This window comes from Rhizoctonia solani, chromosome 4, assembly GCF_016906535.1.
Source record: "Rhizoctonia solani chromosome 4, complete sequence".
NCBI classification, from domain to species: Eukaryota; Fungi; Basidiomycota; class Agaricomycetes; order Cantharellales; family Ceratobasidiaceae; genus Rhizoctonia; species Rhizoctonia solani.
The window spans coordinates 771,546-789,136 of NC_057373.1; the positions used below are offsets into that span (position 1 = coordinate 771,546).

The 17,591-nt window shown below is 48.8% G+C and overlaps 4 protein-coding genes across 4 annotated transcripts; 3 read left to right on the top strand and 1 right to left on the bottom strand.

The window, feature by feature from the left end:
- Nucleotides 1–270: 270 nt before the first annotated feature.
- RhiXN_00218 (Fungal specific transcription factor domain) lies at nt 271–2,525 on the bottom strand (the record flags this gene model as incomplete). Its single annotated transcript, XM_043320037.1, has 4 exons — nt 271–1,932; nt 1,984–2,114; nt 2,165–2,332; nt 2,393–2,525. The coding sequence occupies 4 exons, from the start codon at nt 2,523–2,525 to the stop codon at nt 271–273; spliced, it is 2,094 nt and encodes a 697-aa protein (XP_043179049.1).
- A 3,602-nt stretch (nt 2,526–6,127) lies between these two features.
- RhiXN_00219 (Core histone H2A/H2B/H3/H4) lies at nt 6,128–9,082 on the top strand (the record flags this gene model as incomplete). Its single annotated transcript, XM_043320038.1, has 6 exons — nt 6,128–6,229; nt 6,283–6,551; nt 6,608–6,645; nt 8,339–8,397; nt 8,561–8,813; nt 8,886–9,082. 6 exons carry the CDS (start codon nt 6,128–6,130, stop codon nt 9,080–9,082), a joined length of 918 nt encoding a protein of 305 aa, XP_043179050.1.
- Nucleotides 9,083–9,801: 719 nt separating this feature from the next.
- RhiXN_00220 (imitation switch two complex protein) lies at nt 9,802–14,132 on the top strand (the record flags this gene model as incomplete). The annotated part of the gene is made up of 16 exons (XM_043320039.1): nt 9,802–9,926; nt 10,081–10,256; nt 10,312–10,386; nt 10,446–10,473; nt 10,544–10,722; nt 10,797–10,986; nt 11,116–11,134; nt 11,211–11,253; nt 11,312–11,431; nt 11,485–11,576; nt 11,653–11,765; nt 11,823–12,348; nt 12,398–12,747; nt 12,795–13,491; nt 13,654–13,767; nt 14,013–14,132. 16 exons carry the CDS (start codon nt 9,802–9,804, stop codon nt 14,130–14,132), a joined length of 2,967 nt encoding a protein of 988 aa, XP_043179051.1.
- Nucleotides 14,133–14,794: 662 nt separating this feature from the next.
- On the top strand, nt 14,795–17,575 carry RhiXN_00221 (Transmembrane amino acid transporter protein; the record flags this gene model as incomplete). Its single annotated transcript, XM_043320040.1, has 12 exons — nt 14,795–15,023; nt 15,090–15,589; nt 15,649–15,773; nt 15,822–15,971; nt 16,013–16,102; nt 16,356–16,425; nt 16,494–16,589; nt 16,686–16,769; nt 16,822–16,896; nt 16,958–17,040; nt 17,096–17,145; nt 17,175–17,575. The coding sequence occupies 12 exons, from the start codon at nt 14,795–14,797 to the stop codon at nt 17,573–17,575; spliced, it is 1,953 nt and encodes a 650-aa protein (XP_043179052.1).
- Nucleotides 17,576–17,591: the final 16 nt, after the last annotated feature.

The following is a 17,591-nucleotide window of genomic DNA, read 5'->3' on the forward strand; positions in this document are numbered from 1 at the left end:
GACGCAATAGATTAATTAACTTGGGAGTGGGATCGGATGCATAGTTGAAGCCAGTCTATCGAAGACGCAAATTGAGACGGACGTAATTGCACTCGACCTTATCGACTCGGCGGTAGCGTGTATCGGGTCCAAGGGAAGCATAGTTCAGTGTCCACCAAAAAATCACGTGGTTCGGCACTGAATCACACCTATCCTCACCACCCGTTACTGGTAGTTCGAAAATATCGATTTAGTAATACAATACACTAGTATACACTAACAAAACATACCCTACATGAAAACCAGCCGGGCCCCTCGTTTGACCATGACAGATTGCCAGCTAGTGGCATCTCCAGAACCAGCACGCTCTCCGAGTACGGTGGTTAGTAGTTCGGAAGCCTGCATGTCTATCTCGCGAATGACAGGTCTCAAACACGACCTCAAAAACATCCCTTGTTCCATGTTCCCGGCCATACATCCTGCAATGAAAATGCAAAAAGGTAACCCTCGAACAACGGGAAAACGCAAGTCATCTGTTTGGGAGGGACGGGAGCCAGGAGGAAGATAGCTGAGTCCAAGATCGCGCAAAGCACCGCATGTATCCCCAACCGCCTGAACGATGTCATGCACACGAGGGTGCTCGCCGGAAAGAATCGTGTGCAAAAACACTCTACCGGCGCATCGAAACACTTCGCGGGTTGCAGGGGGTAGTATGCGGCGATACGGAAGGCGAGGCATCTGATTGGGCGTAGCACGAGGCACAACAGGCCGCTCAGAGGCAGGTGGTTTAGGCGCCGTGCACGTGTCCGCCACAGAATCTGTCATAGCTTGATCGATTGTTTCTGTGACGGGGGTGGATGGGGGGAGTGTTCCTGCCGTTATTTGCTCCGTCAAGGCGACGGGCACAGTGGTTGAGCCCGCTTTGACGCTTTCCCCCTCCGATTTTACTGGATTAACAGGGGCAGGGAGGTTGGATATTGTGGGAAATATCAAACTCATCGACACAGGTGTAGCTTCGGTATTTACTTGAAGCTGGGCCGCGCTCGCGAACTCGGATGGCCCTGCAACGGGCTGGGGTGCTGCTTTGTTAGCCACGGGATGGGTTTTCACGGTTGGTTTAAGTGATATAGAGCCAAGCAACAACTCAGGCGAAGGAGGTGCTAATAATGCATCAACCCGTTTAGCCCAGCGCGAGAGATCCATAACGCTCAATGTACCATGACGCAAGTGCTCGGCTTTCCATGATGCCATAGCCGACATTTCCGCAAGTGCTAGTAATGTTTTAGCAGGTATATCCATTAAATCATCCAGACGAGGCACCGCCATCCGAGCTCCATTAGAATCCACCGCCGTGGAGATATCACCATTCCTGAAGGAAGCGCGGTACGAATCGAGGAAGTGAGGCGGCCGGCATAGTGCAATTGAAGAGTATATATCGATATTGATTGCGGCTTGTATTACCGCCCGTTGCCTATCACTACCACGGCGTAGCGCCGATGCCAAATCAGCGTAACGAGCAATAGAGCTAGCCAACCATCGACAAGATAACTCCAACAAGAAACCACCTCCGGAACTTTGGTTGCCCCGGCGTGCAATGTGACGAGTAAGAAGCTCCCCAATGCCACCAAAATGTAGCAATGTATAGAGAACGGCAAGAGTATCTATGTCATTTTCCCGTGTCGCTTTTTCGAAAACAGAATTAAGTCCTCCAAGCGCGCTGACATAGACATTATTGGATGCTGCGAGGTCCAGGCACAGCTTCTGGGTTGTCTGGTGATGAGGTCCATCGGTGGAAGTTAGGAACCTCATGCGATTTTGATGATGCTTGGCCTGGGCAACTAAAGCACTACGGATTGTAGGCTCTCGTTTGGAAACCGTCATCAGTTCCTTTGCGGATAAGTTGAAACCAGCAAGCTCATGAAGCACGGGAAAGACAAGATTGACGTAATAAGACTTGACCGCGCTAAGTTAATAACATATGGTAGCCAAATTTGAGCGGCTTACCAGTTCCTGATCTTCAGGGGATAGCCCTGGGGTGCTTGGGGTGGTCGCCGAGCGTGTTTCTCCAGGGACACGTTGCTTTTCTTTGGGCGCTTCATTGCCAACGGGGAGCTCCTGAGGCAAGTGCTCCTCGGCTAAGAGTTCATAATTATTCCAGTCCTGCGACTGCGAGTCCCTTACTCACATTTTGGCCCTTCATCCTGTACCAATGCCTCGGTGTCCTTTGGAGATTGAGGCTGGGGCTGAGAGGGGCTCTCGTCATTCTCTATGAGTTCCGGTGATTTGTAAATGGGCGCTTCCTTCCTAAGAGGTTGGAGTTGATAGTGGCGAGGGGCCTCATCATCTGAACCATCTGTAAGTGAATAAAGCCAGATTAGATGTAGATTCCTTTGTATCGCTGAGATGGTCACACCGGTTGATTCTAGCTCATCAAACCCTTGGTGGGAAGTAGCACCATAGTCCAGAGTACCTGGGTCTGCGGCCGATGGAGTATTGTTGGCAAGTCGATTTCGTAACCCCTCAAAAGAGAGGAAAGGGACAGGCATACTGGGATCTTGGCGGGCATGCAGGCCACTTTTCGGAGAGTTTTCTAGAGGAACACCAGTTAGACTCCAGCGAACGTGCTACCGCATTGTTTAGAAAACTACTAAATTCACCAGCCAAGAATCGTTTAATGGTGCGCTTGAACTCTTCGACCTTGGCTCCCTAATCACAAATAATATTTCCCAAGAAACGTTAGGAATACAAAAACGCACATCTCCAGAGGGCGCGCCACATCTCACGTACTTTTAACCACTCGGGCCGGCAACGAGAGTAACCCAAGCACTCGATGTGAAGCCTTCTACACGACTCACAAGAGTCCGCATGCTTTCCTTGATCGCATTTCTGGTGTCAGGTTGGAGTCGATGAGCATCCCTACTAACGGAGCGTATCATAGAATATATTACCTTGCGACGGATCCTACAGGTCAAGCATCCCTCTTTACTCCTTACTCCCTTGGATTTCCTATCAGCGCCCGGTGATATATTGATTTCTTTAGAGACTGAGCCAATCCTCGTGGTGGGCATAGTGATACCTATGGCCTGGTAATCAATTCAGCATTTTTGGCGCCGAGATAAGGTATCACTTCCTAACTTAGTAATTGTAGTTATATTTAATATGTTACAAACGAGGATAGGGCGTCTGGGAGGACGGGAGGAGAGATGATACTTTAGACGCTTTACATGACGCTGGGTATTTAGCCCATATGCCTCGTGGCTGCGAAGGATCGATTAGATTCAAATACTGCCCCACGTGCCCTCCGCGTCTGTTCCGCGTGTTTTATATACCCCTGGTTTGCCTGGCCCCTGGCTCCTCCCTTTTCGCCAATAAAACGTCGAGAGTTCCGAGCCCAATCGCTGCTACGAGAAGATTTAACCTGTTTTCTTAGAGCGCTCTAACTATCTTGCAGAGCGATCGACATATATAATTGACAGGCACTATGGGCGTCTCTCCCCTCTCACCAGTCTTCACCTGCTTCGTTTAGCAGCGTTTTTCTCGGCTATCATTCACATGATGAAACATACAGCAGCCAGGATAACATTCCGTCAAGTGGCGTGGGGTCCTGACTGGCCGGCGCTATTTAATTAACACGACACTATGACTCTATACTAATTTTAACGCTGGAAATTGGTGTGATAGCACACTATCCACTGTCTTCGAATGGGGCGTACGCCAGTTTGACACTTCAACACTCTAGTTCGGTGTGCTATCAGACCTGATGACACGCAGGTGTATCCTGGACTTGCCCAGGCTTCCCGCCCCGGTACCATAAAACCCCTGGCAGAACACGGAAACACAAAAACGTAGGGCTTTTCTGCCTTTATCCAAGCCTACCAATAACCATTGAGACACCTATCGCGCTCAATAAAGTGAGAGTTACACGCGGCTTTAAGTTTAATCGATTGAGGTTTGAATACAAGTTCTTGTCCGTCCGCCGCTTCTAAGTACCATCAAGTATTCCGTAGGTGCACAGACATTTAAACTTATCACAAGGTTATCCCTGCCTCATGGACATAGAAGTGTGTTGTCTAATACTCACACGGTATTTGAAATTCTCTCTAGATGAGCCGGATGTTATGCCCCAAGAAGCACGCATACAAGGATCCCGGGCCTTAATTACTGAAAATTAATTACTTTCCAGTAATCTCCTACCGCTTTCCGTGCTTTATTGGTGCGCTGAACACGCGTCGATGCTCAAATCCCAAGCGAGTCCGTAAGTAATAGTCCCTTTTTGCTATTAAAAGAGCTGTTGGGTTTAACTTTGATAAAATTGTATCGAGGCTACCCATGTGCCAAACCTGTGTCTTTACAGCGCTCATCTTGCAATGCCCTACCTGCGGTGTAGCGCCTATCAGGACATGGTGTGGACACGTTATGATTGATTGACGGCTAGAGGCGCGCATGCCATGAGCGATTCGCCAGGTGTTATTCGTAGCCGATCTCCGCCATCGGCTACGCTAGCGGCTTACAAAAAGCTTAAAATATCGTGCCCATTTCCTTCCACAAACGGCCCTCGCACGGAGAGGTTTTTTTTTGGAACCTCCGTGGCGAAAAGACCAACACATAGGCATCGATCTATTTTAATTAAATCCATGCAAAATGACCTGATTGCAGAACAATGGGCGCTAATACTGATACTATGGTGAGACATATTAAGTACTTCCCTTGGTATAACTGGCTAACCTGGTTACTTCGAGAGCGGTGTGGTGGAATAGGGGGTGCATAGGGCATGTTACCGAGTCGCATGCATATAGCACGTGCCCGCGTAAGCGGATGTTCATCTCTTTCCACCACTACGCATCCCCTTCCCCAGCGGTTACCCAAAAGAACAATCAGTGCACTGTTTGCATATCGGTGATCGTGTGGGACATACACAATGGGTATACGTGCGGTGGGTATGGTGAGTTTTAAAGCCTTGTGGTGTAGGTTTTTACCCTCGGATATCCTTTCCGCAGGTACCAGTGTGACCATTAAAAGGAGATGAAGATCCTTAATTGAACACATACATGTTTCCGGAAAGTAGCGCCCCCAACGTGCCGCATGTATGTCATATGCGCCTTTGGGGGACTAGTCTCTAGCCTCAAGGTATATATTGGATAGAATTTGAATCTGGATGTCCAATCCTACCACCGTAGCAATCTCCAACATCTTGACAGTTCCTCCCTTGAGGACTCCCGGCGTGATCGTGTCCAGGCCGCAAATTTATCGGAAATCATGAGGCACGGCCATCTCAAGCTCAAGGGCCGCTAAATTGGTGGCGGACCTTTTGTGCCACTCTACCATAGCTTAGGGTTGAATCCGCACTGATTTATGATACATGTATTAATCTGGGCACACGCGGGACTTTCACGTGAGCAGTGTGAATGAATAGCTGAAATCATACCAGTTATACTGTAAGACCATTGCTGCTACATGAGTGATAGGGAGCCCTCGGATGGGCCATGCCTCACGGTCGGATGCTTATATACATAGGTAGCCAACCAAGACTAAGGAGAGTATGGTCTGTTATACTTCCTGCGGAACTTGTACGGAATGAAATTGTACATGTGGTCAATACATACGTGCAGTTATCATTGCATCGCTTCTTTCGTAAGGGACAACATAGAGTCTGATTATTACTTGCTTCCTTTACTCGCGGACATATATTCGGGTTGGGGTTTCAGTATCTTGTAAGCCAATAAAACCGGACCCGCACTGAGCCAACGTCACGTGTACTCAGATTTTTTTGGATACAATTTATTACTCTGACCCGAATACATGGTCGGACTTACGTGCACTCAAATGGTGTAATTTCACGGTCTTGATTAATTTAAGGCCTTATCTGAGTGGATCTTCATATTTATGGAGATTTAGCATCTCCCATATAGCACCACCGATGATTGCTTACGGCGCACATGCATCAATGATGTGTACAGATAATGTCGAACTCAATCACGTGCAACCTGTATTCTTCTATAATCACGTGATTATGTCACGTGATTATATCCGCTTTGTTTTGATTTCCTGGTTTGCAATAACTGTATAAAGAAGGAGAATCTGGCTATCTCTCTCATCACACTACCTAACCTCCCTCACTTGCCTACACAATCAAGCTCACTTCCTTACAATGGCCCGCACCAAGCAAACCGCTCGCAAGTCTACCGGTGGCAAGGCGCCCCGCAAGCAGCTCGCTACCAAGCAAGCACGCAAGTCTGCCAAGTCTGCACCGGTAAGTTGTTTTTCGATATACATTGATTCCACAGGCTTACGTCTACTCTGCAGACCACTACTGGCGGTGTTAAGAAGCCTCATCGTTTCCGCCCTGGAACTGTCGCTCTCCGTGAAATTAGGAGGTACCAAAAGTCTACCGAACTCCTCATTCGCAAACTCCCCTTCCAGCGTCTCGTTCGTGAGATTGCGCAGGACTTCAAGACCGACCTCCGCTTCCAGAGTTCGGCTGTCATGGCTCTTCAGGAGGCCTCCGAAGCTTACCTTGTGTCCTTGTTTGAGGACACCAACTTGGCTGCGATCCACGCTAAGCGTGTAACAATGTTAGTATCTTATCTGTGTAATTGTTCAACTTGTCACTTACCTACATATCTTATAGCCAACCAAAAGATCTTGCTCTTGCTCGTCGCCTCCGTGGTGAGCGCACATAATGCATTGCTGGATTACTCTTTATTAGATTGTTGGATAATTGGTCCCTTATTTTATTTTCTCGTTGTGTCATGTATTGTATTCGTCTTTTGCGCTATGACATCCATTTCATCTGAACATTGGGATATCCTTTCTTCATCCAGAGTATCAAGAGTCTTTTAGCCCGTCATCACATGTCGGCCCCATATCTATAAGATGGAAGCAGGGCCATACCAGACCCGAAAGAGGTTATGCCAACTCCAACTTCAGTCCCTCGTCCGTTAGCCACCCACACTGCAGCCAATAATAGCTATCTTACCTATCCAGTGCCATATCTCTGTTCCAAAATACCCTCTTTGTATCAGAATCCCTTGATATATCAAGCACCAACTGAGGAGGAGCTTCCACCTATATTCGATAACGACAGCGAGTCTGGTGCTCGACCAGTACCCTAATGCGAGTGCACTAGGAACCAGTATCTTGAGTGATACTCGTAAGAAGTTACAATGTTCGGGCGGGCTATGTTTTTGTATATATCGATCGTAGCCCTACAACAGTCTCTTGGTGGTGTGCTTCCTCCTTTACATATATGTGAACTCACCCCAGCATAAGCGCGACCAATCAAGTGCCCACAATAGCATGCAATAACAACACGAAATAAGACTTCAACAGCTATCAATCTACTCTAGACTCATCATTTAGTATAGTCATATAGTTTTCCTTCCTACATACCCGGGATCTAACATCATCCTCGGTCTCAGTCTCTGGTTTTGGCGACTCAGATACATCTTCTGGGGTGCGATCTGGGTTATCTTCTCGATCCATGGGCGATCTCACGTCTTTTAGGTGCCGTCGGGTCAGCACAGCACGAAGTAACGGAGCTTAGGGTTTACATACAGGATACGAAATGATGAAGGATAAAGATGCCGAGGCCCGTGGTAGATGGTGGTCGGAATACTCTTTCGCGAACGCGTGGAGGTGGTTATGACGGAAATCAATACAGTACTGACGTTACTATATATACGGCATATTGTCTAACCGTTGCTGCGTTTAGGAAGAGCAGCCGAGCTGAAAGGGTTAAATCACATTATAATGGGGTGACATAGAATTCAAGTATTCAATGTGTGCATGCATACACGTGTCTTGTGATAGGAGTACGGCTGGGAGTGTTACATTTCTGTCATGTATGCTGTAAGTAGATGTGACGGGGCTGCGGATCCGCGCTTCGTCAGTTCGTCATTGACTTTTGCTCACGTGTTATTTTCACACGCTTCCACCTTGGTCGTCGACAACCATACAGACCCAAGATGCGTTTCTCAGTATGTTTGCTGGCTAGCGCTGTAGTATCATGCATGTGCGTAAAATAAAAATTTAAATAAATTATAGCTGACAATTCGTGCTGTTTCCCCTCGACAGGACCAGTGTGTGGTGTGCAAACGTGGAGGGAAAGATAGAATGGAATTCTATCTGTTCTGGTAAGTACTCTTATTTTCGCTGATTTCTTATATATATTTAAAAAAGGTACGTGAATAGGTATAAATGAACTCAACCGAATACGGTCGTCGTGCTGGATGGAGGACTATACTCGGGTGGTGTCAGACGGAGTGGAGAGTTCACAATGTGAGTGTTGCATCAGTACGAGAGAATGTGCTGTGTATGCCATTGGTGATATATTGATGAGCGTGATATTTCTTCTAGCCAGGAGTGGCAGATGGAGCGTATATCTTGAGCGTGCTAGCCCCCGACCACGCATTTGACTTTGTAAGTAACTTGGCCATCCTTGTGCCTTTTATGGCCTTTATGTTCTATGGGATCGGGATGGATGTTTGGTTGAATGACTTGTGCATGATTGCCCCGGATGTGGAATAAATCCCTCATTATTATCTCTACACAAATGAAACACTAACCCACTGCGCTTCCGTAGGTCCGTATAGATGTTAATAACAATACGGTGTCCGCCCATCCACACGTGCTTGGTACTCCATTCGAGCTTTCAGTCACTGGCCCTACACTATCATATCCGCTTACTCTCTCGCCCCGCTCGAAGAATGTGTACTTTGTTCCGAGAGAAGGGTTCAGTCTGGCGGGGATGTTCCAAAACCCGGTGAGCCCTGCTTTGATTCTGCTTCCTGGCCCACTACTGACGGAAGATGGGAGGTTAGATGATGTTGATGATGGTAGTAACGGGTGTGATGGTAATGTTCATGCCGAAACTCATGGTAAATAATTATACCCGTTTTATCACGCAGGTATTAAGCACTTTATTGGCCAACAGGATAGCATGAGCGAAGAGACCAAACAAGAGTTACAGCAAAAGCAGCAGGACATGTTTGGAATTACGAACGCGCCGGCTTCGGGGTTACCGAAAGATTTGGACGTGGGTTCCGCGCGAGCGGCATTAACGGGAGGTGCCAAGGGTGGAAAGAATGCTCGACGAAAGAAATGAGCTGGGATGTGTTTTGTTTGTTTGATAAATGGGCTTGTAATAGAGTTTATGATAACATCCTCGCTGAATGTGCATGAGGCATGGGAATGTTCGATGGGTCGTCGGAGAAGGCAAATCGAGTTTCCCCGTGTGGGCAGGACAACAGTGTGGCAGATAGACACAGCAAAGCAGATGAGGAGGGTCCCAAGGCGAGAATCAGGGTCCCGACCCGGATTCAAATGCTATGCGGCACCATGAGTGTGGCCCGGGCGAACAACTCACAGGCAAAAATCCGTTACCCTCCGCAAGCGGTGGGATCTGGAAGACAACATAGACGAACTGTTCCCTCGACCACCACGCGCATATAGCCATCTCTCAAGACTGTTTATAGCTGTTTGCACGTACATACGCGACTCGCATACTCTCCGCGGCGCACCGAGTATCGATTGTTCTGGCCGCCAGTTCGCTACCCGCCTGCGCGCCCGCCGTCAGACCGCTACTAGAGACCCAATAGCAACCTTTGTTGCGCGATCGAAGGGTGACAACGCTTGCTGGTGCCTGGTGCTCCCCGACCATCACCTCCTGCTGCACTCTACACGTACTCGCTCGGACATATTCCCGGCGCTACACCGTTCGCCACGAGCTACGAGGAGTGCACTCAGCAACAAAGCTCAGACTTAATTCCACCCTCCACTTAGATAATCCCCCGCCTCGTATCGTCCTATTCAGCCTCCGCTACAATGCCATTAGTCCGCAGAAAGCAGGTTGCGATGCACTCATTGCCACCCGAGCTCATCGACAACCCCAACGACACCCGTGATGTCTTTTACCTCGAGGAAACTGGCGAGATATTCCTCGACTATGAGTGAGTCTCTTTCAATTTCAGACACCCTCTCCTCGTCTGTCTATGACGCAGTCCCGCCTGTTCCCACCCCTGACCTGGCATACCCACAATGAACTTGTCACCGTATTCCCCCGTGTTGCCGCCGTCTTTGTCAGCTTGCTGATGGTCGCCATAGATCGTATGCATCCCGCATGTCATTCTACAAAATGAAAGTCTTCCAATGCGAAACGACCGGAAAAGGCGGACTTGACTATTTCCAGGCTTTGCATTCCGAGCAAACTGAATCGAGCAATCTCCTTGCGCGCTTCCCCGAACCACTCAAAGTTGCAGTATTGCGGTCGGTTCAATGGCGTGCGTATGGTTCATCCAGCCGTTTGTTTACTTGCTCATATTATCTTGCTATTAGGTATCGTGGGAAGGCTAGACAGTCTCGTAGACCAAGTCTACGACCGCTATGTAGATCGATACCACGCTGGAGAGAGTACGTAGTCATACACGCTTATGCCGCTGCTCCGTATGCTGATCGACCACCGAACTTAGAGATATTCGTAGATATTCAAGGCGAAAAGTGCGTTTCCTTTCTTAGACTCAGTTAATTTTGCGTGCTCAAACTATGCTTGATTTGACTTGTTCAATAGGTACTGGGCTCGTATACTCAAGGTTTTCCCGCCAAAGGCACTTGTAGCTACCTGGTCCGCCCACAACGGGAACAACGTTTCTTCCTCTACCAATCCCAACATGCTCACTCCCAGCCGAGCGCCACCCAACGGCCTATCACCTCTCAATCCGAATTACACCAACCCCAACTCGCCATCTGGTTCCAACCATTACTCTCCCACAACGAACATCCTCCCGTGCAAGTTGACCCAACATCGATTGCCCACCGAATAGGTGGAGATTTATCCCTTCCTCCCCAAGAAGCTTTGGCCAAAGACGACCCCGCCGCGTACTTTTATCAAGTACAGTTGATTGAGGAGGGCGATGAGGATGACCTCCCTGAGGCCAACGGTGCAGGTGCAAGTAGTAGTGGCGGAACTAAATGGGCTGGAAGCACAATGGAGGTCCAAATGGGCGTCATGAGGTGCGTCCTGTGTTTGTGTGTGTGCCAAATGATAGCTGATCGAGATTCGGTTTGTTTTTGCTGCTTTTTTTGTTTACTTAATTTGTCTCTCGATCCGACGCGTCCCACCGTTCTCCCCCAATCGCGTAGTCGGACCGGTTGGCGTTTAGTAAGTCGATATTGCGAAGGTTTATTCGCGAGTGCGTGACCGGGACGCGGCGATCGCTTCACCATGGGTTGTCAAGCCTGCGCTGGCAACAAAATATGGTCTCGAGACGGAGATGCCATGTAAGTATCGAGTTGATATGGTGTTTCTCCTATTGCTAATGAAATGATCAAACTATAGCCGCGATGCGAAAGAGTATGGAGCGTGCAAAAGCCGGAGAACTAGAAAAGCGCAAAAAGGTTTGGGAAGACAAAGAGGATAGACCGTCAAAAAAGGTCAAGAAGCAAGGTGATACAGGCGGTAGGTCTTGTCCATATCCGTTACGCGAGTGCTTTTCTCATGTTACTTGACAGATGATAGTGGGCGTGCTACGCCTGTTGGTAAAGTCAAAGAAACCCCAACGCCCGCTCCAGTGCGACGATACCCGATTGAAGACCTCGACGTGGTACTTACGGATCGAGACCGAAAGGCAAGTGACAATAAACACATTAGGACGGAACTCTGTTTACCAAGTGACGTAGGCGGGCCGGTTAATAATTCGACCACCTTTCAGTCGAGAGGTACCGTTCGGAGAATGGGGCCCTGGTGCATGCGAAAAGTTCCTGATGGTTTGGTCGATATTGACCACATTTGGGTGAGTTTTAAAACATTTGTTGGGTCCAATTTATGTAATTCTTTTTGTGCAAACTAGGAAACCTCTACGATTGAGCTTTTTCACTATGGACGAGTTTGAACAGGCATTAAACCATGTGTATACGCCTCCAAACGAACACAAATTCCCGCGCGTCGTCCCGCTTATGGCCGAGATTCATGGCACTTTATTGCTGCACATTGCCGAACGGGCCGATAAGCTGGTCACTCCTGTTTGGGTCGGCGACTACGGCCCCCTGTACGACTTGTTTAACGATCAAGCAATAATTTTCCGGAGTGAATACCATAAGTTGAAGGCTGTAATGCCTCGAGAGGAGGCGTATGCCCAAGCTGACGCCACGAACAAAAAGCAATTTGCCAAGTTCAGTGGGCCAGAGGAAGATGTACAAGCTCATGTCTGGAGGACAAAGCTCGGTCAGGTTAAACCTACCGAACTGAGCATCGAGGAATTGGTGGAATTAGTCCGGCTCAATTCTTTCATGTATCCCGAGTGGCGAGAGGGAGTTATCGGTGGGCCGGATGAGATAGCGGCATGGGAGATAGTTCTGATTGGGTGTTTGGCCGAGGTGTGTTTGCTTATTCCAAGTTGGGGTTTGGGTCTAACGATACGTTCAGTACGCGACACCAGAAACCTTCCCTCGAGTACGCTCGGTCGTTGGCCAAATCCTCAAACCCCCGCCCATCGCTAAACCTGCTGAACAATCTGACGCACCAAAAATCGCTACCCTCGACGACCCCGATTCTGATTCGGAGGTTGGCTCTAATGGTGGTGGCGGTGAAGATGAACTCAATTACAGGTGGGGATGGATGGCGTTGACACCCCGGGACAAACTTGAGTTGCTGGCCTTTTTGGCTGATTTGGCCATGACGAGTCGAGGAATACGTTCCTTTATGGACGAATGTGACGCAAGGCTGACTACTTTGCGCAAGGAGAAGATTGAGGTCAACAGGGAGAGAAAAAGAGTGTAAGTACGTCATGTTTGGGTTTCATCTCTACTCAAATATCGTCCAGTGCCGAATTGTTGGAAGAGGCAGGCGTGTCGGTCACCAAGATGGAAGAAAAGATGAATAGCACTGCGAACCAGAATGGCGATGCTGAGGAAACGGGCGATGCTGCATCCGAGACTGGATCCGCATCCACCACCCCCTTGCCTGAATCGGGCACTACTACGCGACGGAAATCACGTACTGCCCCTAGCTCGACAGCACCCAACTCCCATTCTGGAACTCCAGAATCAACCCACCCTGTTAACCAACGCGCAGCAGCGCGCGCACAGGCAGCCGAACACAAGGGTCTTGTCAAACAACGCCAGGCCCATATCGACGAGGCCGCCAAGCTCGAAAAGCAGCTCGCCGAGATTGAGCGCGAGTTTAGGCAGTTGTTGGGCGCGACTCGTATGAAGCCATTGGGAAAGGATCGATTCCACAATCGTTTATGGTGGTTCGATGGGATTGCTGGAGTCGGGGCAACAGGGAAAGTTTCTGAAGGGAAGGGGAACAAGGGGAAAGGTCGAACAGTCGAAAAGGAGAGGGAGCGAGAAGCACAGGGCGTTGGAAGAATCTTCTTGCAAGGCCCCGAAAAGGGAGAATGGGAGTTTGTCATGAACGGGCGTGACGAACGAGCTGTGCAGGCGCGAAGAATTGCCGAGGAGGGAGAGGAGTTTATGCTCGAGCCCGGCGAGTGGGCCATGTATGCGGAACCCGAGCAGGTAAGAGATAGAGTTTTTAATCCACTCGTGCGGGGGAAGGTGTGAGGTGGGCGGCAGTTTGGTGTGCTATGGGCGGTTATAGGTGTTGAGCTGGATCGGGACCTTGTGGATCCGTCTTCCATGTTTAGATATTGTTGCTGACCGATGGCTCTTTTACTCTAGATTGAAGAATTTATTGCGTGGTTGAACCCCAAGGGAACGCGAGAGCTTCATCTGAAAAACTCCATGGCCAAATGGGGAGAACCATTGATGGCTGCTGTCGGGAAGCGTAGTTTGGTGAGCAGATGACTTTTCTTCCTGTCTTTTTTTCGTTTGCTCTAGACCTGGGACGGATCTTGTGTTATATGTTATGACTCGTGTCCCTGCCACCCAAGACATGGGTTATATGAGTGTATATTGCTCTCGATAGCCGGGTCTGATGGACGTTCGCTTGTAATGCGCTCGATGAGCGCTGTCGTCCATCATGCAATCTACATTGATCAACGCTACAAGAGTAATTACTGACGCAATCTAACTTGCAGGAGCTATCTGGCGGCAATCGCGGACAAGCAAACGAGACGAGACGTAGTAGTCGTGTGAAAGCTGGCGCTGGAGACAGTCGCGAGTCCTATCTTACTTGGACAAATAAACGTGTTAGATAACCGGTCAAGTACGGAACTCTTTTGGGATGTCAATTAGTCGCTGTTTGTAATTCGTGTTTATAATCTTGGTCCGTTTTTGTTGCTATTGTTTTGGTTGATTGCAGTATTCAAGCAAATCGAGATCATACCTCCGTTATGTGTCACCTGGGGTGAATCCTGTCCAATAGTTTGTGCGTATGCTTACGGCGGGATCGGCAATCATGGCAGGTTGCCCTTGTCGTCGGGGCACCAAGCTGATTGCCTGGGTCGGCCAAGTATTAAGGCACTCGGAAGTTGATTCTGCATAGTTGTGTTATCTGTAGCAATTGAGTATCTAAATGGTGGTAGGGTATATCCGGTATTCATTGCAACTGGTCCGGTAATTTATCTAAGCCAATTTCAACTATACTGCGTTCAGATAGAATGACTAAAAGTACAAACTGTGCTCCGGCCACTACAACTCATGTGACCCGTAGGCTCCCCAGGACAAGTATGTGGGGTAGTCATTGATACGCGGGCTGGTTCTGCCGTAGGAGGCGACTTCGGCTCAGACATGCACCCACCGCGAGAAGGTTCCAGTAAGCGCCTATACTCACCTAATATGGATAGGAGCCACTTTATATATTTTGGTTGGTTGATTTTCTTGTTTACCTAGCTCTCCGACTTTTCCCTCCACTATAGCCATGGCTAGCAATACCCCGAATCAACGTTCGCATCCAACTCTCATACAGACAACTGGGACTCCGATTCGCTATGGAACGCCGGTCGGGCAAGGGACACACTTAATAGGGACACCAATCCCCAGACAGAATTTACAAGTCCAGGGTGGGGATCCCGACACACCGAGAAGAAGTTCGTTTTCAGGCCGAATGAGGGCGGCGTCTCTCAGTGTCCGGGATGCAATTGGATCATGTACGTCTCAATTATGTCGACCAGTTTTAATTTGACGTTAATCTCTTCAATTGATTTTAAATCCAGATCAACACTCCCAGACTCAGCTTTATGGTACTTTTTTGGGCTCCCCCTCGAACGTCAGCCATATGCGAAGAAGATTGGAAGATGAAGAGGCCAATGTATCGGAGGATGGGGATCTCACTGGCGAGGAGGAGTGGTCAGATGAAGAACGGGAAGGTGATGACTATGACGTCGATGAAGAACAAGAACAGGACGACGAATCCCATGACTTGGACGCTCAACGCCTAATCATTCGACCCGGACCGATGCTCAACGAGTATGGAACTAGTCCACGTTCCATATTACGCGAGCCTGGGTCTGTTGCGTCCAGTCCAGATGAACGGCGGCTATTACTCGCCACCAAGGTACCAACATATTCGGACAACGCGAGCGATTCTAGGGGACGGCCCCTTGGACAAACATTTACCAGTAATTCATCCCCTCGTACCCGCCGGCTCTCGATAGTTAGTCGCCGGAAGAGCATCTCCAGACCACCCCGGGGATCTTCCAGTTATGGACAAACTGTGAGTTGCTAACGGGATTCACCCCACGGTATGTTTGACCCGTCCCTACTATATCACAGCTCTTCAACGCGATCGCCATCTTGCTTGGTGTCGGGATGCTTTCGGAGCCACTGGCATTCGCATATGCCGGATGGGTTGGAGGTTTCATCTTGATTACGTTCTATGGATTTTTGACTTGCTACACGTGAGTTGAATCGCGCCTCGATTAAGGTTCCAAAGTGACGTTTTCCAGTGCGAAAATACTCGCACGAATCATTTTGTCCGACGGACGGTTGCGCACGTACGCTGACATTGGTCAAAAGGCATTCGGGCCAAGGAGCAATGCCTTTACCAGCTTACTTTTCTGTTTGGAGCTTTTCTCTCTTAGGCGAGTACGCATTTAGTCAGTATTAGAAACTGACAAGTTGACATGAATCGTTTTAGTGTTGTGCTTGTAGTCTTATTTAGCGATAGTATGCACGCAGTCGCACCACAATTCTCCTCCCATGAATACAAAGTGCTAGGCCTTATCATGTAAGTTTTCCTGGTGTTCCAAGTTGTCGAGCCTATTGCTGACCACCTCTCGCAACTCCCTTATCGTCAACTGTTGGCGTATACATTCAACTCGACCCACGCTTAATTTGGAACTCGACCCATCCCGGGAACTCGGTTCAGACTATTGCCCTCGATCTTTTTGCCACTCCATCTCCTATCTTTTGCATCTTTACTTGGGATATTGGCAACTGTGTTTATTATTGTTGTGATATTTGTTGATGGATTCTCCAAGGTATGTCCAAGACATCTGTCTGATTTTGACTATCGATCTCACGATCGCCGCGTCTACTCCTCACATGCATGTAAAATTGGCTCAATTGGTTCAATCGGACCTTCAATCATACAACCTCTGCCCAAAAAATTAATACAGACTCAAGCTCCTGGAAGTCTGTGGGAAGCAGCGCCAACAGACTTGGCTCCCAACTGGGCCGCGCTTCCGGTGTCCTTTGGGCTTTTTATGGCTGGCGTAAGTGGTTCTCATCGGATGCATGTTTATTGCGTGAGAACTGACAAATACGCTTCCGGATCTCGTACTCTATCCAAACCTTGGGTACTCGAGTAGTTCGCTGGTCACGCTGTCATACCTTCGTTAGCACGGGACATGGCAGAGCCAGAACACTTTGACAGCATGATTAACTGGGCGTTCGTAAGTGCAATTACTGCCCCCCCTTGAACATTAGTATGAACACCCAAGGTAGTTCGTCGCTACCCTTGTGTATGGTATTGTTGGTGCCGGCGGATATGTTATGTTTGGGAGGGACGTAAGCGATGAAGTGAGTAAAGCTCTAAGAGCATTTCAATGGCTCGGTGCCAATTTACCAACCGCGAAACTAGGTTAGCGTCGACTTAATGAAGATACCCGAATATAATCAAACTCTTAACAAGGTAGCTGTGTGGATGTTGGTTATCAGCCCATTGTAAGCACCTATAATCTTTGGATATAGCATCGCGTACTCAAATGCGGGCTTTTAGGACTAAATTTGCCTTGTGCACTCGCCCTGTAAGATCAACCCCGATTTTTGGTTGCACATCCCACTAATCTCCGCTCTAGTAAATATCACCATCGAAATTATGCTCGGAATCGAACAATCTCATGCCCCGGCTCATTCACCCGAACGACCTCCCTCTCCATCACAAAAACAGCAAGCACATATCGACATGGTTCCTTCTCACCAAGCTCGCGAAAAGCGAAACAATATCCTGCGTGCTATCGAGCGCACCGGTCTTGCTCTAGCCGTGGTTGCGGTTGCGATTCTGTTCCCAGAATTCGGAGTCGTCATGGCCTTCCTTGGCGCATTCAGCGCGTTTATGTTGTGTGTCATTGGCCCTATATGCGCCAAATCTGCATTGAACCGAAAGGTCGAAGTTCTCGACGCATTTTTACTGGTTGTTGCAGTCGGAATGGCTGGTGCTGGAACTTGGGTCGCGTTTGCAACAGGAAAGGGTGCATAGACATGGATATGACCCC